Here is a 24,570-nt window from a genome sequence, read left to right as displayed (position 1 = left end):
GGACGCTGAATTGCTCCATGAGCTGTAAGGTGTGAACTCAGGGAATAATTGCAGTTTCACCTTGGCCTTTATTATTGAAACACATGGTCAGGTCTCTTCAGTGGGTTCAAAAGCCCTTTCTTCTCATTATTAGGTAAATAACAGTTAAGTGATTTAGTACAAGACACAACTGCTCTACACTTTGATTCTCCCTCCATCTGCAGTCTTAGCACATCATGACCTCACAGGCTCCTTCCCAGAAAGTCAGCCTCCAGATTCCCTTCCTCCCAGGGTCTCAGGTGGACGCTTGGAGGGCAGGTTCCACAATGAGTCTCTGGGACCAGGAGCAGGAACTCACCTGTCCATTGTGGGCCCGCCCACCAGGTGACCTGGGAGAGCAGCCTCACCTCACAGCTGACAATGCTGCTGCCTCCTCCCCTCCCAGTGTTGAGGTGTATTCCCTGCTTCCTAAGGGGGGTCTCCAGGGGACGCCCAGCAATGCACCCCTGCAGTCAAAGGGGTGACCCAGCCCTACCTCTGACACTCCCAGGAGCAAGCCTGACCTGTTCTAACCTGCATCTGGGTGTACAGGACCTGCAAGAACAGAGACACACGAGTGCTTGCTCTTTAAAGTCTGTGTTTGTATCATGGGTGCATTTGATTGGCTTCCAAAGAAAGTCACACCCAGGCCTAGAATCCACATGTTGTCCCTGCACATGTGCTAATGTACCAGGAGGAAGGACAAATTTGGATTTCATAGCAAAGAAAATCATCAGAGTGTGTGTGTGTGTGTGTGTGTGTGTGTGTGAGTGAGAGAGAGAGAGAGAGAGAGAGAGAGAGAGAGAGAGAGAGAGAGATTTATTGAATAGAAGTGCAGTGAGATTTGGCCACACACTGAGATATGCAAATGGGACCTTCAACGTGAGGAACCTGAAGACATAAGAGGCCCAGGGCCCCCAGGAGCTTCTGGATGAGGGGATGGTCGGCTGAGTCCCTGCATCCAGCAGCTCCAGGGAAGGGCTCCTGGCTTCCCTCAAAGCCTGGTTTGGGGTCTCCCTGCGGAGCCAATGGGGCTCAGTAAGGCTAGTTCACTCCACAGACATCAAAATCACACAGTGTCCCTGAGGGAGCAATCTGAAGTCAGGGCACAGTCTTCACTACTGGACTAGAGACACTGAGAGTTCAATGCCCTGTGAGCCCAGACAGGACCCTCCCCTGGAGAGCAAGGGCTGAGCAGCAGGAGATGCTCAGGGCCCAGGAGCACAGGCTGCTGCCCCAGGAGCAGGTGAGAGGGAGCTGAGCAGGGATTTCCTCTGAGGCCTGGGGCTTCCTCTCTTCATATAAACAATCCAAACTGAAAGTTGGTCAGGACTTCTAAGGTTACTTGAAAATCCTGCTCTTTCAGAGCATTCATCAAACTCAATGAGACATGATAACCATACACAAAGGGGTGTTCTATGGCTTTGGTTAACTGAATTGTAAGGGGCTGGAGCAGGGATGGATTTATTACCTCACTAGGGGCAGACTCTGCACTTACCTCTGACGTCTCTGAGTTAGAAAGTCTGTTGTAAACAGAGACAACTTTCTCATGTGGATAGAAGGCTGAGAGTTTTTTTTAGACACTCTTGTGCCAAGTACCAATTAATGATCCAAAATTCTGCCCAAGTGAGCTACATAGAACCAAAGACTGTGCTGACTCAACAGTGCAGCTCAACCCCACACAGCTCAGGGTCCTTACCAGCCAGTGGGACACATGTGTGCTGGGCAGTGGGCACCAGAGGAGTGTGCTTCAAAAGCTAGAGAAGAAGGATCCCAGTGTACTTCAAAGCTAGAGAAGAAGGATCCCAGGTGGTGAAGGTCAATGACTTGTCATGATGCTCATAGCACCTCATGCAGGTGACGCCAGGCAGATGCAGAGAGACCCACAGCAGCTTCGTACAGATGTCCAGGGTGACAACAAACACACACAACAAGGGGCATAGAATGTTTATTATGCTCCTAGTTGAAATCTCTGAGAGGCACAGGAAAGGCCCATCAGGAAGTCAGACCTGCATTGATGGAGCCAGGAAAGGAGACTGACTTAGGGATTTTATTTAGTTGAGATGTTAGGGGTGAAGGAGGAATTCTGCTTACAAGGGCTTGTGTGGTTTCAACCTCTTTTTAACATACAGAGAGGAGTCCCAACCTTTCTTTTCAGCTTTCCATGTGAGGCCAAGTGAGAAGAGGCAGGAATAAGCCATCAGTTTTCAGAAATCAAATGAACAAGAAAATAAATTATGGCTACATATTTTACTGAACAATTATATCAATTGAGCAAACGTTGAGATAAAATGTCATTATGTGTGTACAAAATCAAAGTCTACTGAAAATGAGAAAATAATTATAAATAGGCAAATGATGATGATAATAATTGTGGTGGTGGTGCTGGCCATGGTGATAATTGCCAGGGCTTACCAGCAGACCCTGAGAAACGGATGAATCATTACTCTGACACATGTTTCTGTGAAAGAGAGGGCTAAGGGACGGCCTGGCTAGAGTAACCAAACAGCACCCTTTGCCTGTTTCCTTAGGCTTTTATTGTAACAACATCTTGAACTAAAATTAACTTTTAGATACAATCAGCAGGGCAAGCATCCTTGAGAAGAAACATGAATCTGCAGTGTCCTTTAAGCAAGGACGTCTGAAGACTAAGCATAAAGATTCCAGTAAACACCTGGGGGCTCACATGTACACAGACTTGTTTGGAAAAGTCAAGGCAGTGGTAGTTGCCTTCTGCCAACTCCCCCAGGAGGTTCTGACCATTTGGAGTTTTCTCCTTACAGACTTTCCATCCAAGTCCTGTGCTTCCCCCTAAAAATGACCACAGAATTGGACAGGATGCTTAGTCCTTTGTCTTGGGTGGGATCTCTCCCCTGTCCAAGACCACCAGCTATTTAGAAGGCTTTGTATGAGCTTTCAGGTGAGGCTGTTGTGGTTTCAATTTCCCAGTGATATTAAAAGAGGAGACTCTTACTTTTAATATTAGATAAGTTGTCATTGTGTGTGGACAACAACCATGTTTACAGAATATGAGAACGAGTGTAAGTAAGGAAATGATGATGGTGTTGATGATGGTGATGAAGATGATGATGGTGATGACGAGGCACAGGGGTCCTGGTCCATTGAAATGATGGCTCCTCATACAGACACACCATCACCAAAGCTCCTTCAGTGAGGGGTGTGCACTCTTCCTTCCAAGTGTTGAGAGATTGCATAAACAGGATCCTGATAATTTTGGGGACACGGATGATTCATGGTCTGACTATGTGATTAACGACCCCAAAGCTGTCAAAGTATTAATCCCCTCGACTTGGGAGTGGGTCAGGATTATGTGGGCTGTTGGAGATACAGACTATAACCCAACACTGAAATCCTAACTCAGCATCACCAGACACACATCCAACAGCCAAGTTTACTTAACTCTGAACAACCTGAGAGCCGAGAACATGGCCGTGTATTACTGTGCTAGACACACAGTTGGGGGAAGTCAGTGTGAGCCCAGACACAACCTCCCTGAGGAGACAGCAGGGCTGGGTTGCTGGGGGAGCTCTGAACACCAGGGGGCTCTCATGACCCACAGCACAGAGAGCAGCTCCAGGAACAGGGCCAGAGGGAGGTGGGGAGGAAAGGGAGTTCTGTTGGGTGCAGGGGTTTTCTCTCAAGTTCTCAGCTGCCTCCAGGGATGGATCTTCCTCTGCATATTCTCACTGTAAACATCAAGGAAGAAGACACATTATCTGTTTGTAGGTGACATGTTGGCAGTGATTGGGGACTCTCCTCCACCAAGTCTCCTTCAGAAATTCTAATAGTGACCTTGTTTCACTGTCTTTTCAACATTTCTCTGATGAATGAAAACTCCGCAGGTCTGTTGCTAGGACTGGGCTGTGTGCACCGCTCAGCATCCATCCCTCAGGAGACACAGCCTGACTCTCCATGTGCCCTCCCGCTCCTGGTTCACAGGGCCCTACTCCTGCTGAAAGGCCTGAGCACACTCAGGGCTGTGGGACTTCATCCATCCTCTCTGGGTACACGTTGATCCCTGGAAGAGCTGTCAGCTCAATGCACAAAATACAGGGAGCCCCACATCTGTCCATATGAGGGGTTCCTGATGTTCTGCAGGAAGCAGTACTAACCCAACAGTGGGAACAGGTGACCCTGAAATATGGGATGTGCATCATCGAACTCCTCCCTCCAGCTTTCCTCCTGGATCCAAGCTTTTCTAGCTTCACTGTGGGTGAGATGTGCATTGGGAGCATGTTGGAATCCGAAGAACAGTCCATGGGACTCCCTATGTCCATACCATTCACTTAATACTTGTCCAGGAAACACAGAGCCACATAGACACATAGTCATACACACAGTCACAAACAGACACAGACAGAAATACAGTCACACACACAGTCACACACACACAGTCACACACACAGTCACACACTTATTTCTGGAAAAGACATGCATTCACACATGAGCAGTGATACAAAACCATTCGTGTCGTTACACACTGTACTTTATGAATTCTGTATAAGAAAATGTGGTTATATTTCATTCTCTTGGATGCCATATGGAATAAATACATGGTCTGCAAGCAACTATTACTTCAACAATGACCACAACCTGTGAATATCAACAGTTGTATTTCTCAGTCCACTTAGTAGAAGCTCAAATTAGGAATTTAATCTCAACTTTGCTAAATTGCTACAAATTTTAAAAAATAATTGTGTTAATAGTGAAAACCTTTCACCAAATAAAATGCAATGACCAAATGGACTCAATAGTAAATTCTACCAGAATTTCAAAGAAGTAATAACTTTTAAATCAACTCTTCTTGAACTATTCCAAGAATTAAAGAAAGAGGCAGCATTTCCAAACAAATTTACTGACCATTACACTCATATCAAAGCCAAGTAAAAACATACAAAAATGACAGTCAATATCCAAGATGAACATATATACAAAACTCCTTGACAATATACTGGGAAACTTAACAGCACACTGAAAGGATCATTTACCTTGATCAAGTGGTATACTGTCCTAGCTGCAAGGATGGTTCAACAAATGCAAAAAAGTTACTCTGATATACCCATCCATAGAATGAAGGATAAAGTATACCATCATATAAATAGATATAGAATAAAGACTTTAAAATTGAAAATCACTTCAGAATTAAAATTAGCAGATTAGGTGTAGAAGTGATAGACCTCAATGTACTAAAGGACACATTTGAAAAGCCAACTAGTGATGTCCTGCCACACAGAGAAAATTTCAAAGCTTTTCTTCTTACATCAGGACCAAGACAGTTGCTATTTTACACAGTGTCACAGCTCATTTCCCCAGTAGCCTCACTCCTTCCTTCCTGGGAATGAGCACACCTGAGTAACGCATGCAAACCCCCATGCGTATAGGCACATCTGGTGCATTTTCTTCTCTGTGCTCAACAGTATATACCAGTCTCCACCCAGACATACCATCCCCCTCTGGCCAGGTTGGACCCTGGGCACATCTGTAAACACCAAGAAACTGGGGACACCTAATTAGAATGGCCTCACCTGCTCTGGATGCCAGGTGTTCTTCCCTCCACGGTCCTGGGACAGGCCAGTCCCCATGCCCAGGTTCTCATCAAAGGGCCAGCTTGTTGTCCTTGAGCTGCTCTTGGAGGGCTCTTGAAGGACCTGCCTCCAGGGGTTAGAGTTTATGACATAATCATCCAACAAGATTATTGACCATCCAGGTGGTAAGACTTTGCACTCTAGGTTTTATTCACGAAAAAAAAAAATGGAGGAAATGACCTTTCAGACGCTGAAAACAATGGATGAATATCACCACCACCCCCCTCCCCCAGAGTGAGCATGGTGGGCTGTGCTATCCTCTCCACTGAGACTTATTCATATTATCTTGGGCACAATCTTAGAATTCACAGACACGGGGTCTCAGGAGCTGTATTAAAGGGGCCTGGCTCCTGGTTAGGGAACTGCCCTCTGTCCATGGGGAGTCTGTCCTTTGTGCTCACCGCTCCCTGCAGCTCCACTGCCAACAGTCACGGAGGGTCCCCCACAAATATCAGAAAACATGTTCCCTGAGCTAAACAGGCACTGCTGTGTCGCATGGTGGACACTCCAGGATGATGAGTGCACACCAGGCCTGGTGACAGCACCTCCACGTACAAGCTGAGGGCCTGGCACTAGAGGCCTGGGCTGCGGACAGTTATGATCCTCCGGTTCTACCCGAGGCGGCCGCCTGAGGCTCAGGGCATCCTTGCAGAGAACCACCTGTGTACAAGTAGCAAGACTGGGGCTGCCACTCTTTCAGAAATGCCAGGGAAGGCTTCCCCATGAAAGACATGCCTGCCTTTTCTCAGGAAGCTGGTCAGACACCTGTCCTCAGACTTTGACGCTCAGAAAGACCACTAGGGGGCACTGTTATCTCCACAATCCTGTCCCAGGATGTCTCCTGAGAGGTTTTATGTGCAACCTGCACTGGAGAACCATAAAAGTCCCACTTTCCATCCTGGTGGAGTGTGTCTCTCACTATTCACAGACAAGCTACCAGAATATGTAGACCAGCCACGTGCCCCTGAGTCCTGGCCCAGGCACCCTGGTCCACCCACCCTCCCCATGTGACCACAGGGAGGGAGAAGCACCCTGGCAGCTGAGAGAAGTCCTCCTCTGGGGAAGACATGCAAATGCGGCGCCTCCCCTGCTCATGAAAGCCTGTCATGCTGGGTCCCTGCAGACCCTGGAGAGGAGCCCTCCTGTGTGAGCCCCTCAGTGTCCACACCATGGGGTCTGCGCTCATCTGGGCTGCGCTTCTCTTCGCTGTCAAAGGTGCGTCCCTGTGCATCAGGCTCATGGGGACTGGGTGACACGGGGCAGTTCTCAGTGTGTGTCTCTGTTTGCAGGTGGCCTGTGCCAAGTTCAGCTGGTGGAGTCTGGGGGAGGCGTGGTGCCGCCCGGGGGGTCTCTGAGCCTCTCCTGCAAAGCCTCTGGATTCACCTTCACTGACTACAGCATGGACTGGGTTCGCCAAGCTCCAGGGAAGGGGCTCCAGTGGGTGGCAACAGTGAGTCAACCAACTGGAAAGACGCAGTGGTATGCTCCAGCAGTTCAAGGAAGATTCACAATCTCCAGGGACAACCCTACGAGCACAGTCTCTCTTAAAATGACCAAGCTGACATCTGAGGACACGGCCGTGTATTACTGTACAAGAGACACAGTGAGGGGAAGTCAGTGTGAGCCGTGACACAAACCTCCCTGAGGGAGCCAGGAGAGCTAGGCTGTAGGGGATACTCTGGACTAGGGGTCGCTCAGGACCCACAGATTCTGTGTTGAGGCCCCAGGTGCAGTTGCAGGTGGTGTTTATGGCTGCTTCCTCTGAGGGTCCTGGTCTTCCTCTCCATATAACAGCTTCTCCCTAGACCTATGGTCCTGTGACTACCCCTGATGGCTTTGTATTATAACAGTTTTATTAAATTAGTAGGGACTTTCTCACATGCAACACAGGAGGCATTTTTCATTTGGAGGAAGAGGGGTTGGTGAGCCTGGGGAAACTGTCAGCACACATCAAACTCTGTCCATGAAATGTTTAACTTGTGTGAACCTCCCTGCATTCCAGGAAGGCCCAGCAAGTCTGTGGTAGATGTCTTCCACCAGAACTTTCCTTCTGATGAAGCCCAAGTCTCCCAGCAATGACCCTGCTTTAGTGTCACCGCTGAGCTCAGCTGTGGTTTGGGAGTCCTTCACAGCTGTGTCTTCAGCCAAATCCATGGTGGATTTCAGGGAGCATCAGCTGGGACCTGTTCCTTGTGCTCCTTGTATTGGAGGGAAGGAGGGTACATTCTCAGGAAAACACACTTTATCAATTCCTCACAAGATAACATGGTTTTATTTAATTCACTTGGATGGCACATGAAATAAATATGTAGTCTGCAAATAACTGTAATGTCCACACTGACCCAAATGCACTTCCTTTAGTTCTATAAGGTGTCCTGCCGGCTGAGTGTAGCCACAGGAGGAATTGTTAAATGTGTTGAGAAGACTTTTTCCTTTTTCCATTGGTTCCTCTCCATGCACAGAAATGTTCAGTGGAATAACTTTGTATGATTCTTCAAAAAAATCCCTTCCTTCTTCAAAATTGAGAGAAGACATGTATTTGAATGGTGATTCTCAGGTAGGAGCTAGTACTGCCCACCACAGAGCTGGCAGAGAGCAGCTCAGGACTGCTGTTTATAGAGGCACATCTTTCCCTTGGTGGCGACTTTGAGATGCTGCCCTGTCAGTTCATTTTGTTCAGATCTACCTGTGGGATGCAGAATTAGGATGCCGGTTAGGATGTCACTGCTCAGCTCCACATATGTGCAAGTGCTGCCTACTCCCTATATAGTTCAACAGTTGTGTTTATCAGTCCTCTTATTTGTTGCTTCAATTAGAAATTTGCCCCTGACTTTGCAGGTAGGTATAAGTTTTTTAAAATAATTGAGTTAATAACCAAAGCCTCTCAGCAAAGGAAAGTCCAAGACACATGGATTCAAAGGTGAATTCTATCCAAATTTAGAAGAAAAAAAACAGTACCTTCTCAATCAGTTCTTCTCAAACACTTCCAAGAGTTGAAAAAGAGGGTAAACCTCCAAACTCATTTATTGAGGTTTGAGGAATGGTTGACGAGCATTAGCCCCACTGTTCACCCTAATTGGACCCAACTGCTTCCAAAGCAAAATAAGTACACAAACAAAAATGACAGGTCATATCCCTGATGAGCATAAATGCTAAAATCCTCAACAATCCTACATAATAATATCTTAATATGTAAATCGACGAAACAGCGGAACGGCCGGTCTCTATGACACACACTGACCACCACGGGGCAGATTCTCAATGCAGAAGCTGACTCCTTGTAGTCAGTTCATTCCCACAGGGGAGCTCCGCTCAGCCAAAAGCCAGACTCATGGTTGGTGGTGGCGGGAGCCTAAGCAGGCAGCAGACCTAAGCCAGCTGTTGGGCATTCCCCAAGGGGTCCCAAACTGCAAGAGGGTGCAGGCGGGGCTGAGGGATTTCCCCACCCCCGCCCAGTGCAGGAATGTCATGCACTGGACCTCTAGTATAAGATAAAACTTAACAACATCTTGAAAGCCTCATTTATGATCAGAAAGTGGGATATTGTCATAGAATGTAAGGTTGTTTCAACCTTTATAAATCAGCAAACTGGATACACCCATACACAGAATAAAGGAAAAAACCCTATTGTCATATAAAAAAGATATATAAAAGGTCATTGAAAATATTATAACACCATTATGATAAAAATTCTCAATAAATTTGGTATAGAAGTGGTGTGCCTCAATATAATACATGCTGCATTTCAATAGAAAACTGGTAACATTATGCTACATAGAAAAAAATTCAACACAATTCTTCTAACAGCAGGACCAAGACCAAGGCACCCAGTTACTACTTCTATTTAACAAACCTGGAAGTTCTTGTCAGAGTAATGTGGCAAGAAAAAAGTAAAAAAAAAAAAAATCTGTAAATCAGAAAGGATCGAATAAATTGTCTCTCTTTATATCTATGGATATGACCTGATCTTAGATATAGAAAACCCTGAAGACTTCACAAGAAAATTGATAGAACTAGAAAGGTAACTCTGGAAACATATAAGGTACAAAACCAACACACAAACAGCTTGTGCCCCTGCATACTCTCAACAAACTGTCTTCATGGCTCTAGGGAATATGTGGGGCTGTTTCATAGGAAAGTGAGGAAAGAAAGTGAGGGAAGAAAACGTGAACTGGCTAAACAATAAGGAGATGGCAACCTAATGAACAAGAACCCTGGACCTGTGTATTCTCAGTCTTGGTTAATCCCCCATCATGGTCTGATGGAGCTCCCCCCGACCAATGTGGCACTGTGTCAGGTGCAGGTTCAAGTTGACCCCCCCATCATGTGGGTACATGATGACAGTGGTCCCAAGGGTCACATGCAGATGCCAGGTTTCCAATAACAAGATTTTCATAACCTAAACTTAGTTATTCCTACATTTTATCCACATTGTCATAAAAAATCTTAGTTTTCATTGAGTTTCATCTATATCCCCAAAGTTTGAAACTGGCTTTACTGTTTCTCTGTATGGTTCATGCTTCTGTTTCCCAATGATCCACACACAGGCTCCAATCTCCCCCAACACTTGGTCCACTGGCTCTAGGTTCAAGGTCTGTTCTTAGTTCATCCTGTGATCACTTTATGAGGATATAAGGTATCAGGTGGAACTTCTGTTTCCTGAACATGACACTCCTGCACTTTAATCTCTCTCTGGTTGTGACGGTTGATCACCTCACTATGTTAATACAGGTAAACTTCCAAGGTATCATGTTTAAATCTCTACCCTTTCCCCTATTGTTCTATTACATTAATTTTCATGCTGGATTATTACACAATCTTATTCAGCCTGGCAGTACTAAGCCCTCACCGGGAATGCCCACAGGTCAGGAGATGATTCAGGGAAGCAGTTGGTTCCAATTGGCAGGAGCAGAGACCCAGGTACCAGGGCTAATGCTCATCAGCCATGAGTGCCCTTGGACACACCACACTCTGCAACGACATCCTTTATGTCAGTGTCCAACCCCAGAGCTCCCTATATAGTAGGATGACATGCCAATAGACCCCCCTCTGCTCATGAATTATACCCCAGACCCAGGATCTCAGGTGTTCCCATTCCCTGATCAGGAGTGAACACAGACCACACATCCTGGGGTTTGGATAGGCCAGGTTTCTTTGCTAGTATTTTAAAAGACAATTTATGGAGAATGAGAGACTCTGAGTGTTAGAGAGTGGGAATTTTTGAGCATGCTTCCAGAGAGGCCATGGACTATGCCCCAGATAGAATTGTCAGTGCTGACACCAGGCCAGGCCTTGAAATAGGGTCTCATGGCCCCTTCCCAGTATGTAGGCCTTCTTTCACAGAACACTGTCAGCTTTCTGAAGAACAGGATGACCCTGTGAATAACATGGTCATCAATGGCATGACTCTGACGCTGCTTGGGAAAAACTTTTGTCTTGGGTTACTTGTTCTGCAAAAACAGGATGTGGTTAATGGGCTTAAAAGTGGTCCTACACAAAGGGTCACTGCAGCTCTCTGGTCTCCCTGTGTGGAGAATGGCAGAGCAGTCGCCTAGTCGGCTGGCCGGCTAATAAAGGCTCCCTATATTTTAATTTGGTCTGGGCTCCAGTGGTCCTTCACTCACCTTTGCTCCACAACACTGACTATGTGAATGAATATGTGTGAGAGAAACACTGGATATGTGCCCTCTGCCTGACCAGCATGTTTGTTTGAGCCACAGGCCCTCCTGCAGGGAGAGGGAGGGGCTGAGCTTCAGGAGATGCCCAGGTCCACCAGGAGGGGGCGAGCACCAGAGGGCGCTCTGGACATCACAAGCTCAGGACCAGCAGGTAGTGCTCAGGCCCCCAAGTCAAGGAACTTAGCTAAGAACAGGAGCCATGAGGGGCTGAGGATCCTCTGCCCTTTTTTTCAGGGTTTCCCTTCTCTCCTCGCTGTGCAGTGGCCCAGGCACACGCTCCCCTTGTCATCTGTGCTCTAAGTGCTCACATTCTTCCTGAAGACAACGATGGTGTGAACACCCTTCTCTTTTCCTAGATGAGCTCTTTTCTATCTCAGGGACCATTCTCTCAGTAGGTTCCCTTCTCTCTGACACACTGAGCAGCCAGGGCTCCTCTCCATCCCTGGGAGGGGGACACAGTTTCCACAAAGAGAAACATCAGCGAAGTCACACCCTGTGTTTGAGCTCACTCTCTCTGCTCTAGGCAAGCACTTACCTTCCCAGGGCCCCATCCCTCAGACAGGCACAGATGTGCCCATGACCCTCCTCCCTCAGATAGGTACAGATCTGCTCCAGGGCAGCCCTCTCTCAGACAGGCACAGATCTGCACAGGGCAGTCCTCCCTCAGACAGGCACAGATCTGCCTCCAGTAGCTCCCCTGACAGCTGCCCAGGCAGTCTCCTCTCCCTGGGGCAGTTCACCCTCTGGCTCCACAGGCACTCGGGATGAGGGTGATGGCCAGGGTTTGTACCTCACTCTCTCCACCCCTCAGTCTCCTGGACCAGAACCAGCCCAAGGGAGGTCCTGACTCAGCTCTCAGAATTCCACGGGGAGTAGAGAGAGAGAGAGGAGCTCAGAGATGAAACACTTCGCCGCCTGCTGGGCAGCCCTCTGCGTGGGTCCCTGAGAGCCGTCTGGGCTCTGCTCTGACATATGTCTCAGTTTCCACATGGGAAATCCACATGGATCATGAGAACCAGCTGGACAGAGTCCTGGTCCACACACACCCATTGCTGTCCCTCCAGTATCCCCAGACAACGGCCCCAAAATAACCTTCTGGCACGGCTGGCATGGCTCAGTGGTTGAACATCGATTTGTGAACCAGGAGATCATGGTTTGATTCCCAGTCAAATTCCCTGAAGCTGAGCCAGGACATGGTGCCTGGGGTCCCAAGGGTCACATGCAGATATCAATGTTTCTAATAAAACATTTTCTTGACCTAAACTTAGTTATTTCTAAATCATTACCCACGTCTTCCCCTAAACACACTGGTTCATGTTGGGGATTCTTCTATATGCCAATGTATGGAACTGGATCTATGACAGAGGCTATAGAATAAACACCACAAAGGAGGCAGTGCAGCTGCTACACGTCCAGCACCAAACTCCCCTGAAGGAATAGGACCTGGTACAGATAGGACTCTGTGTCTCTATAGGTCATGCTTCTGGTTCCCAAGAACCCACACAGACACTCCTCTCTCCCCCAGCACTTGGTCCACTGGCTCTAGGCTCACACTCTGGTCTTAGTTTATCCTCTGATCACTTTGTAGTGGGAATAGTATAAGAGAGAACTTACTGTCTCCTGAACATGAACTTCCTGCACTTTTACTACTTTTTCAGGTTGTGAGGCTTAATTTCTCTGGTTGTCATTATTGGTAACTATCAAAGGAATCTATTGTTTAAGCATTCTCTTTATATTTTTATGATGATTTTCTCTTATGGGTCTTTGTACAGGTCTCCTGCAGCAGGTGGGTCCAGTGGGGAGGGCACAGGCCTAGATGTGGGGAGTAATTCTTAACAGACACCACACATAGACATGTCACACTCTGGGACAATGTTCTTTAGGTCACAGTCAAACCCAAGAGCTCCCTATATAGTAGGAGAACATGCAAATAGGGCCTCCCCTGCTCAAAATACCAGCCTAGACCTGACCCTGCAGCTCTGGGACAGGAGCCCAGACCTGGGATCCCCAGGTGTTTCCATTCCCTGATCAGGACTGAACACAGACCACTCACCATGAAGTTAGAGCTCAGCTGGGTTTTATTTGTGGCTCTTTAAAAGGTAATTTATGGGAGGGAAAAAAAGGCAGTGGAATAGACAGATGTGTCCCAAGCCTTGTCCTGGAGCAAATAGAAAGAACAACTGAGTGTTTGTTGGTGATTGAGGGACAGCTATACTCCAGGAGATGATGGGGGACTGCTGGACGGGGCTCCCCTGACCAGGAAGCCCCCACTGCTGCTGGGTTCCATCCCGGAGCAACTGGCTTGGACACAGACACCACGCCATCTTGAAGGGGAAAGTGGATGTTATCAGAAACCTGAAAATCTACAAAACTATGGCACCCACTGAACAGCTGCGAACCCCAGAACACCAGTCCCCAATTGGCGCAAACACGAGGATTCAGAGGAGCTCTACATGCCACCATGGAAAGGTCAGATTTTGCCTGGGATAAGGTGAGGTCTCTGGTCCTGGCAGGAAACGCACGCACTGCAGGAGCTGGAGGACTGGGAGGAGTCTGCGCCTAGAAAAATCCGTGGCTGTTGGGGCTGGCATGATCTGTGAATGTGGAAGGGGGTCCTCAGAGCTACTAAAAGAAAGGATCTCTAAAAAAGCAACCCATTTTGATCTGACGCAAAAGGACAGCCTAAAAATTTTAAAAGTGTGTCGGCTGCTTAGAAACAAGGGGGGTAAAAGACTGCAAAGATTTGCGTAAAGCCCAGGATTTAGAACGCTTATGCTGGCTCTTTATTTATTTTTTTCTTTTTATTTTTTCTTTTTCTTCTTTAAATCCTTGCTTCTGATTACTAAGCCCAATACATAGGATCACCCAATTGGGGACACCCTAAAAGACTGCAGGGGAAAGTTGTTTTTCTGGAACCTGGGGATCAGAGCAGGGCATAATGATCAGAGAACCAGCTCTGGGGCAACCCACTCCCACAAACCGGTATTAAATGCCACAGGGAAATCATGATCTAAGCACTGGCTAGAGAGGACCTATAGACTTGGAGGTCAATCCAGAAACACTGCCACCCAGGGGTTGAATCACAAATTGACTCTTGTGTAATCACAAATAAAGGAATACAAGAAATTAAGACGCACTGCCTGCTTAAAAATCAGGACTGCTTACAACCCTGAGGAGCAGTGGAATGTAGGGAACTGGAATACTGTACTGACTAGGAAACAGCCATGCCAAACAGAACAGTAGAGAAAGTGAATGACCTTCACTACTGCACATTTTTATTTTTTTTTCATCTTTTACTTAAGAAACTATTTTTTTCTTTTTTCCTCACTTGATTTTACCTTTTTAATTATTACATTTCTATTTTCAATCAGTATTATTACTACTACTATTTTAACTTTTTTTTTAAAGTGTCATTTTATATTCTCTTCATTTTACTTTGGGATTACTGTTCTACATTCTATTTTCATCTTTCCTTTAGCATAATTTTACTCTATCTCAACTTTACCTTTATGTCATCACACTCTTCCTAACTTTTCCCCATTTGTTGTCCTGTTTCTCTTACCATTTTCCTGCTTTAGATTTTCCCGATTCTTTCTTTTTACCCCCGGTTAAAATTTAAACCTACTTATATATCTAATTTCCAATCCCCTGCTCCCAGTCAATTCACACCTCTCTCTTCTCTCTTCACTATCCAAAAAATTGTTTTTCTCTCTGTCCTTTTGTTGTTGTTTGCTTGAATGTTGATTATATCGATTTTTTATGCTTGTTTGTGAGATTATTTTGCTTATTCTTTTGTTTGTTTGTTTGTTTTTGCTTCTGTTTTCACTCTCCTTGCTTGATATTAGTTGTTGTTTGTAGTTTGTATTCATCTCTAGGTACTTGTTGCTGGCATTTGTTGGGATTATTGACTATTCTATTGCAGTTTTCTCCACATATATATAGTTTGTTCTCCTCTTCTTTCTTATTCTCTTTCTTTTATATCTTACTTTTTTTTTCCTTTTCCCAATTTCATTTTTGCACTCCTTTCTTTTTTTTCCTCTTCTTCTTTCGATTCTATCCTCTAATTTGCCTTTCCCTGGTGGTCAATTTATTTGGGATTACTAATATCAGGAATGAATTTCTGTTCAGTGCCTTGTGCATTGTACCTGGTTGTGTTGTATTTTGTGCCTTTAAATCAACACAGGAGAGAGAGAACTACATAACCAGACACCCAGAGAAGAGAGACCAACGAGAGACAAAGAAACAGCCCACATATGAAAGAAAAGCAGGCATCACCAGAAAAGGAAGTAAATGAAATGAGGGCAAGCAACCTGACAGAGAAGAATTCAGAGAAATGGTCATAAGGTGGCTGAAAAGAATAGAAGACAAATTCGACAATATGTGCAAGAACTAAGAGGAAATGAAGAAGAACCAAGAAGAAATGAAAAATGACATTGCTACTGTAAAGAACTCAATAGAAAGCATCAAAAGTAGACTAGAAGGAGGAGAAACTGCATCAGTGAGCTAGAAGATAAGGTAGGAAAAAATAATCAAGTAGAGCAGCATCAAGTAAAAAAACTTAAAAAGCAGGAGTAGAGCCTAAGGGAACTGTGGGACAACATGAAACAAAACAACATCCACATAATAGGGGTTACAGAAGGAGAGGAAACTGAGCAAGGAATAGAAAACCTGTTTGAAGACATAATGACAGAAAACTTCCTTGATATTGGGGGGGAAACACACAAATCAAAGAAGCGCACAGAGTCCCAATCAAAATGAACCCCAAAAGACCAATGCCAAGGCACATTAAATTAAACTGTCAAACACCAATGACAAAGTAATAATCTTAAAACCAGCCAGAGAGAGATAGAAAGTTAACTACAAAGGATCTCTCATCAGACTAGTGACTGATTTCTCAACAGAAACACATCAGGCAAGAAGGGAATAAAATGATATATAAAAAGTCATGTAAAGGAAGGGTCTGAATCCAAGAATACTGTACCCAGAAAGGCTATCAATCAAAATTGAGGGGGAAATCAGGAGCTTCACAGACAAAAAAGGACTAAGGTAGTTTAATACCACCAAACCAGCAATGCAAGAAATGCTAAAGGATCTGCTGTGAAAAGAAAAATAAGAAGTGAAGAAGGAACACAGGGGTACAGAATAAAAATGGCAACAAACAAGTACCTACCAATAATAACTTTCAATGTAAATGGAATAAATGACCAAATCAAAAGACATAGGGTAATGGATTGGATAAGAAAAAATGACCCATATATCTGCTGTCTACAAGAAACCCACCTCAGAAAAAAACGAAGCACACAGACTGAGGGTGAAGGAATGGAAAAAAATTTTTCAGGCGAATGGAAATGAAAAAAAAAAAAAAAGCTGGGGTAGCAATACTTATATCTGACAAATTAGAACTCAAAGTGAAGGACATAACAAAAGATAAATAAGGAAGGCCACTTCATAATACTAAAGGGAGCAATCCAACAAGAATAAATAACTCAGGTAAAAATATATGCACCCAATACAGGAGCACCCAAATACATAAAAAAAAACTCCTGGAGCATATCAAGAGAGAGATTGACAGCAATACAATCACAGTAGGAGACTTTAATACACCAATATCACCATTGGACAAATCGTCTAAACAAAAAATCAGCAAAGAAACATCAATCCTAAATGACTCACTAGACCAGATGGAATTAATTGACATCTTCAGAACATTTCACCCCAAAGCCACAGAATATACATTCTTCTCAAGTGCACATGGGTCATTTTCATAGATAGATCATATATTGGGTCAAATTCAAGAAGAGTGAAATCATATCAAGCATCTTCTCAGATCACAGTGACATAAAACTGGAAATCAACTACAATAAAAACAATCCAAAAAAACAAAGACATGGAGACTAAACAGCATGCCATTAAACAATGACTGGGTTACCAGAGAAATCAAAGAAGAAAGAAAAAACATCATGGCAAAAAATGACAATGAAAACACAACAATCCAAAATCAATGGGATACAATGAAAGCAGTCTTGAGAGGGAAGTTCATAGCTCTACAAGCCTATAGAAGAAAACAAGAAACAATGGTAATAAATTACCTAACACTACAACTCAAAGAGTTAGAAAAATAGCAACAAGAAAAGCCCAGTGTAAGCAGAAAGAAGGAAATAATAAAGATCAGAGCAGAGATAAATGACACTGAGACCAAAAAAACAACAACAACAACAAAAAGTTCAACAAAACTAAGAACTGGTTCTTTGAAAGGATAAACAAGATGATGAACTTCTAGCCAGGCTCACCAGAAAGCAAAAAGAGAGGACCCAAATACACAAAATCAGAAATCAGAAATGAAAGAGGTGAAATAACAACAGACCCCACCAAAATACACAGGATTGTTAAAAAAAATACTATGAACAACTCTATTCCAACAAACTGGACAAACTGGAGGAAATGGACATATTCCTAGAAAAATACAACCTTCCAAAACTCAATCAGGAAGAATCTAAACAGCTCAATAGGCCAATACCTATGGAAGAAATTGAAGCAGTCATCAAAAAGCTTCCAGCAAACAAAAGGCCGGGGCCAGATGGCTTCACAGAGGAGTTTTACCAAACATTCAAGGAAGAACTAAAACCTATCCTCTTCAGACTATTCCAAAAAATTCAAGGGGAAGGAACACCTCTAAGCTGATTCTATGAAGCCAGCATCACCCTAATACCAAAACCAGATAAAGACAACACAATGAAAGAGAATTACAGGCCAATATCCCTCATGAACATAGATGCCAAAATCCTCAACAAAATTCTAGCAAATCAGATCCAGCAGTACATCAACAAGATCATACACCATGACCAAGTAGGATTTATCCCAGGAATGCAAGGATGGTACAATATCTGCAAATCAATAAATGTGATACATCATATAAACAAGTTGAGAGATAAAAATCACATAGTTATATGAATTGATACAGAAAAGCATTTGACAAAATCCAAAACCCTTTCCTGATAAAAACTCTCAACAAGGCAGGAATAGAAGGATCATACCTCAACATAATAAAAGCTATATATGATAAACCCACAGCAAACATCATACTCAATGGGCAAAAATTAAAACCATTTCCCCTATGAACAGGAACAAGACAGGGATGCCCATTCTCACCACTCCTGTTCAATATAGTACTGGAAGTATTAGTCATTGCAATTAGACAAGAAGAAATAAAAGGCATCCAAATTGGAAAAGAAGAAGTAAAGCTGTCCTTATTGGCAGATGACATGATATTGTAAATAAAAACTGGAAAGGCTCCGTCAAAAAACTAATAGATTTAATAAATGAATTTGGCAATGTAGCAGAATACAAAATTAACGCCAAGAAATCTATGGCATTTCTATACACCAATAGTGAACTTACAGAAAGAGAGACTAAAAAAGCAATACCATTTACCATCACATCAAAAAAATTAAAAACTAGGAATAAACTTAACTAAGGAGGTAAAAGACCTATACACAGAAATCTATAGGACACTGAAAAAAAAGATAGAGGAAGACATAAATAGATGGAACAATATACCATGTTCATGGATTGGTAGAATCAACATCATTAAAATGTCCATAAAGCAATCTATAGATTCAATGCAATCCCCATTAAAATACTAACAACTGTTTCAGAGGAAAATGATGAAATAAAACTTAAACTGACTAAACAACAAGGAGATGACAACCTAATGAAACAAGAACCCAGGACATGTGTGCCTTTGGTTGTGGATAATCCTCCATGTTCCCAGGTAACTTTCCCTCCAAAGCGGCACGGGGTCAGGTGCATGTTCCAGTTGACCACCATCATGTCGGGACATGGTGATGGTGGTCCCAAGGGTCACCTGCAGAAATCAGGTTTCCAATCACAAGATTTTCATAACCTAAACTTAAAATATTCCCAATCTTTACCTGCATCATCACCAAAACATCCTAGTTTTGGCTGAGTTTCATCTACATCACCAATGATAGATATGGGTCTTACAAATGAGTCTAGGAAATGAAAGAAATGAGGGCAGTTCAGCTGTTACATCCCCAACACCAACTCCTCTGAATAGATAGGACCTGGGAGCTCTGTCTGTGTCTCTATAGTTCATGCTTCTGGTACCCAGGGACCCACACAGACACTCCACTCTCCCCAAACACTTGGTCCACTGTCTCTAGCTCACACTCTGGTCTTAGTTTATCCTTTGAACTATTTGTAGTGGAAATAGTGTCAGATGGAACTTTCCATCTTCTGAGCATGAACCTCCTGCACTTTTATGTCTTGCTCTGGTTATGAGGGTTGCTTTCTCTTGGTTGTCATTACTAGTAACTGTCAAACACATTTCTCATTTTAAACTTCCACTTTTTCTTTTTATGACAGTTTTCTCTCTTGGTTCTTTGTACAGGTCTCCTGGAGCTTTGGGGTCCATTGGGGAGAGCACAGGCCCAGATATGGGGAGTAATTATTAACAGACGGCACCCTTGGACATGTCACACTCTGGGACAAGGTCCTTTATGTCATAATCCAACTCCAAAACTACCTATATACCAGGCAGACATTCAAACAGGGCCCCTCTGGTCATAAAAACCAGCCCAGCCCAGACCCTGCAGCTCTGGGACAGAAGTCTGGCCCAGGATCCCCAGTGATCCTATTGCCTGATCAGGACTCAACAGAGACCACTCACCATGGGGTTTCGGCTCAGCTGGGTGTTCCTTCTTGCTCTTTTAAGAGATGATTTAAGGAGAGCAAGAGACACTGAGTATGTGAGTCAATATGAGTGAGAGAAACAGTGGATGTGTGAGAGTTTCCTGACCAGGTCATCTTTATGTTTGCAGGTGTCCAGTGTGAATATAGCTGGTGGAGTCTGGGGAAAACTTGGTGCATCCTGAAGGGGGGTACTTCTGAGACTGTCCTGTGCAGCCTCTGGATGAACCTTCAGTAGCTACTGGATGTGCTGGATCTGCCAGATTCCAGGGCAGGGGCTGGAGTGGTTCTACTACTACTCATACTGGTAGTAGCACATACTACCCAGACTCTGTGAAGGGCCAGTTCACCATCTCTACAGACAACACCAAGAACACACTGAATCTGCAAATGAACAGCCTGAGAGCCGAGGACACAGCCGTGTATTACTGTGCAAGACACACAGTGAGGGGAAGTTAGTGTGAGCCCAGACACAATTCTCCCTGCAGGAGAGGCTGTGACCACCAGGAGGCGCTCAGGGTCTCTGAACATGAGGAACATCCCAGCAGCAGGTGCAGGTAGAGTTTGGGCTAGTTTCCTGTGTGGTTTCCTCTTCATGTCAGTTTCCCTCAGGGAACCTCTGGATTCCTGATTCTATGCTTACCTCTGAAGTCTGAGTTAGGAATTCTGTTGTAAACAGAGACAACTTTGTCATAGGTTGTCTCAGACACTCTTGTGCCAACTAACAATTAATGATGAAGTTTTCTGCTCAAGTCAGCTAAATCCAACCAGAGACACTGATGATTCAACACAGCTCAGCCCCACACAGCTCATTGTCCTAGCCAGGCAGCAGCAAGACATGAGTGTATTGGACAGTGGGCACCAGTGGATTGTGACCCCAAAGCTAGTGAAGAAAGACTCCTTTGGTAAAGGTCATTGTTTTTGTCATCGTGCTCATAGCACAGAGAGCAGGTGACACCAGGCAGAGGCAGAGGGAACCATAGCAGCTTGGTACAGATGACCAGGCTGAAGACAAACACACACACCAAGGGATATGGAATGTTTATTGTGTGCATAGTTGAAATCTCTGGGAGGACAGGAAAGTAAGAACTGCTTTGATGGAGTCAGAAAAAGGGACTGGCTTGGTGCTTTTCTTTTGTTGAGGTGGTGGTGAAGGAGGAGGAATTCTGCTTCCAATGGCTTGTTTGGTTTTAATCTCCCAATGACATCTAAAGACAAAACCATGATTTCTTACCATATTTCCCCTGATGGCAAATGGGAAAGAGGCAAGAATAAGCTCTCAGTTGTCAGCAGTCAAACAAAAAATACATTAGAGTATGGCTACCTATTTTACTTAAAAACTTTACAAAATAAGCAAAAATTGAGATAAAGTGTCATGTGTTCAAAAAATAGGTCTAGGGAAAATGAGAACAATAATTATAAGTAACCAAATGAGGATGATGAAGGTGATCATGATTTTGTTGGGATTATGGTGAATGTAGTGGTTACAGAGATGACAGAATTGGACACTGGTTTTAGTCCAATGTCATAGTGGGATATGTACTTTATCCAAGGTCATCAATTTTAAGAAGGTCTTGTGTCTCCTTGCAGGTGGGCCATTGGGGTTTCAATTTCCCAATAACATCCAAAGAGGAGACGCCTGCCTTCTTGTCCTCTTAAAAGTCATTGTGTGTGGACAACCCCATGTCTATAGAAAACGAGAAGAATGATTGTAAGTAACCAAATGGTGATGATGACGATGATGATGATGATCACTACGATGGCGTGAGACACGGGTCTTGGCCTAATGAATGATGGCTCCTCTTTCAGACACACCATCACCATGGGTCCTCCAGTGAGGAGTGTCCATTCTTCCTGTAAGTATTTAAAGATTTCATATATTGTAACACAATGACTATGCATCTTGGATTATCCATGGTGAGACCAGGTCAGTAATGACCCTAAAGGTGTCCAAGTGCGGATCCCCTGGACCTGGGAAGATGTTACCTTCTAAAACAGAGATACTGTGAGAATGTGCATGTTGGAAAAAGGGATCCCCTTACCAACAGTTTACAATGACATGTTCCTTATTTCTCTTGATCCCTGCCTTCGTGATCTTTAATGTTGTTATTTCTAAGAATAATCCTGCACAACATTATTCGGGTATTTCCTATGATGATACAAACTGCCTCTATCATGCTCTGCACTTCCTTCTGGGCCGTCACTGGAGGAGGCTTTAAACCCATATGTCCAGTAACTCTCTGTTCATGAACATCTAAGATATTTCTGTCATGTGACTCAAATCAAGTCCACCTTCCTCCCCTTACACAATTCCACAGTCAAGTCCAGGTTAATGGGTAGTTTCCAGGCAGCACCCACTTCTGCTACCAGAACCTGCTCCAATGGCTGCTGTAGCCAAACCAGGCTCATAATTTTCTGGGTAGTTCTTTGTAAAATCAACCCAAACAAGTACCATTAAAGAAAATATTATGAAATTAGCCTTGGTCAAAATTAAAGACTTTTGTGCCATCAAAGATTCCATTAAGCAAATTAAAACATAATCATAAAGAATATTTTTCCAAGTCAAATGTCTGATGGGAGAATTAATAAATTATACATTAAAGATGTTGTATGTTTTTTGAAGATCCTAACACCCTCTGACCATTATGACCTCCCAGGGGAAGGGCAGAGAAAAGCTGGGAGTGAGGGTTTCCTCTCAGGGTTGAGGTTTCCTTTCCTGTAAGAAATTCTATGGTAAGAATTCTCTTCACTCACTGCCTCTGAACTCTGACATCACTGATAACACTAGACAGAGAAAACAGGTAAACCTCCTTCCATCATCACTTCAACATTTGAATGATTCTGAGTTGTGTACATGCATGATCACTGCTTTTCTTTCTTGTCTTTTCTCCACTTAAAGTCATAAATATTTCTGATGTAACTAGTTAGGGGTTTCTGCCATAGGCCATGGGCTTGCATAAAGAAATATTTTGTATAGGAAGCTATAGACACAATCACATAGTTTCCAACATCAAGAATCACGAATGTCCCACCTGCTGTGCTTTGGAGGTGGTTTCTCAGGTCAAACTACCTTCATAAATTAAGATATAAGGTATTGAGAATGGCTGTCATTTATTTTTTTTTTCACAAAAGGGAGGAATTTTTTCTAAAAATTAGATTCAAAAATTTTGGAAATTGTGTAAACAATAAGATTTTGACATTCAGAAATGGTCTGAACAAATGCTGATCCACTTTACACCTGTTTGAAAGATGTATGAAAAGTTAACAATGTAACCTACTCATCAAATCCACCATTGCTTCTTATGCTCAGAAAGTTTAGGCCAGTCTTTGACCTAATTCCATTGTGTCTCATGAGCCTTGTGGTCTCTTTCCCTGACTTACATGCTGCTTGAGGTCAAGGAAATAAATGCCCAAAGAGGGGCTCCAGACTGGCAGGGAGGCCTAACCTCAGGCCCTACACTTATAAGAATAGGGCTGCCCCACATGCAAATTTCTGTTCAAGCTCCAGGGTACATCATTTCTTGGGCTGTGCAGGCTGACAGCTCTCTCCTCACATAGGGCTGAGGTCTCTGGGAAGACAGAGCTGTGATCTAGAAGAAGATGAGGCTGCTGGATCTTCTCCTGTGCCTGCTGACAGCCCCCCAAGGTGAGGGTCTCAGGGGTCAGACAGGGGTCATGGGATGCTGTGACTGCTCGTGACTGACAGGACTGATGCTCCTTGTCCCCAGGTGTCTTGTCCCAGGTGCAGCTGCAGGAGTCGGCCCAGGACTGGTGAAGCACTTGCAGACCCTCTCCCTCACCTGCACTGTGTCCGGGGGCTCAGTCACCAGCAGTTACTACTGGAACTGGATCCGCCAGCACCGGGACAAAGGGTTGCAGTGGTTGGAGTACTGGACAGGGGGCACAAGCTACAACACAGTGTTCCAGGGCCGCATCTCCATCACTGCTGACAGGGCCAGAAACCAGTTCTTCCTGCAGCTGACATCCTTGACCACTAAGGAGACGGCCTTGTATTGCTGTGCAAGACAGTGAGGGGAAGTCAGTGTGAGCCCAGAGACAAACCTCTCTGAGGGAGGCATCAGTCCTGGGCTGCAGGGGGCCCTCAGGACAACAGGGGGCTTGATATCTGGTATTGAGATCCCACCTACTTTGTTCTTCTTTCTCAAGATTGCTGCAGCTATTCTGAGTCTTTTTTTTTTTTTTATTCCAGATGAATTTTTGGAGAGTTCCTTCTAGGTCTGTGAAATATGCCGTTGATATTTTAATGGGGAGTGCATTGAATCTATAGATTACTTTGGGTAGTATGGACATTTTAATGATGTTGATTCTACCAATCCATGAACATGGTATGTTCTTCCATCTGTTTACATCTTCCTCTATCACTTTTTTCAGTGTCCCATAGTTTTCCGCATATAGGTCCTTTACCTCCTTAGTTTAATTTATTCCTAGGTATCTTAATTTTTTTGGTGTGATAATAAATAGGATTGCTTTTTTCGTCTCTCTTTCTGTAAGTTCACTATTGGTGTATAGAAATGCCATAGATTTCTTGGCATTAATTT

The 24,570-nt window shown here is 44.2% G+C and overlaps 1 gene segment (V, D, J or C); it reads left to right on the top strand.

The window, feature by feature from the left end:
- Nucleotides 1-23,611: 23,611 nt before the first annotated feature.
- Nucleotides 23,612-24,043, top strand: LOC114229631 (Ig heavy chain V region 1B43-like). The segment is given in 2 exon segments: nucleotides 23,612-23,657; nucleotides 23,754-24,043. Coding segments are annotated over 2 exon segments (336 nt in total).
- The last annotated feature ends 527 nt before the right edge of the window (nucleotides 24,044-24,570 follow it).

The sequence above is a fragment of the Eptesicus fuscus genome, chromosome 24 (genome assembly GCF_027574615.1).
Source record: "Eptesicus fuscus isolate TK198812 chromosome 24, DD_ASM_mEF_20220401, whole genome shotgun sequence".
In the NCBI taxonomy this organism is placed as follows: domain Eukaryota; kingdom Metazoa; phylum Chordata; class Mammalia; order Chiroptera; family Vespertilionidae; genus Eptesicus; species Eptesicus fuscus.
This window is presented reverse-complemented; position numbering and strand designations above follow the sequence as displayed.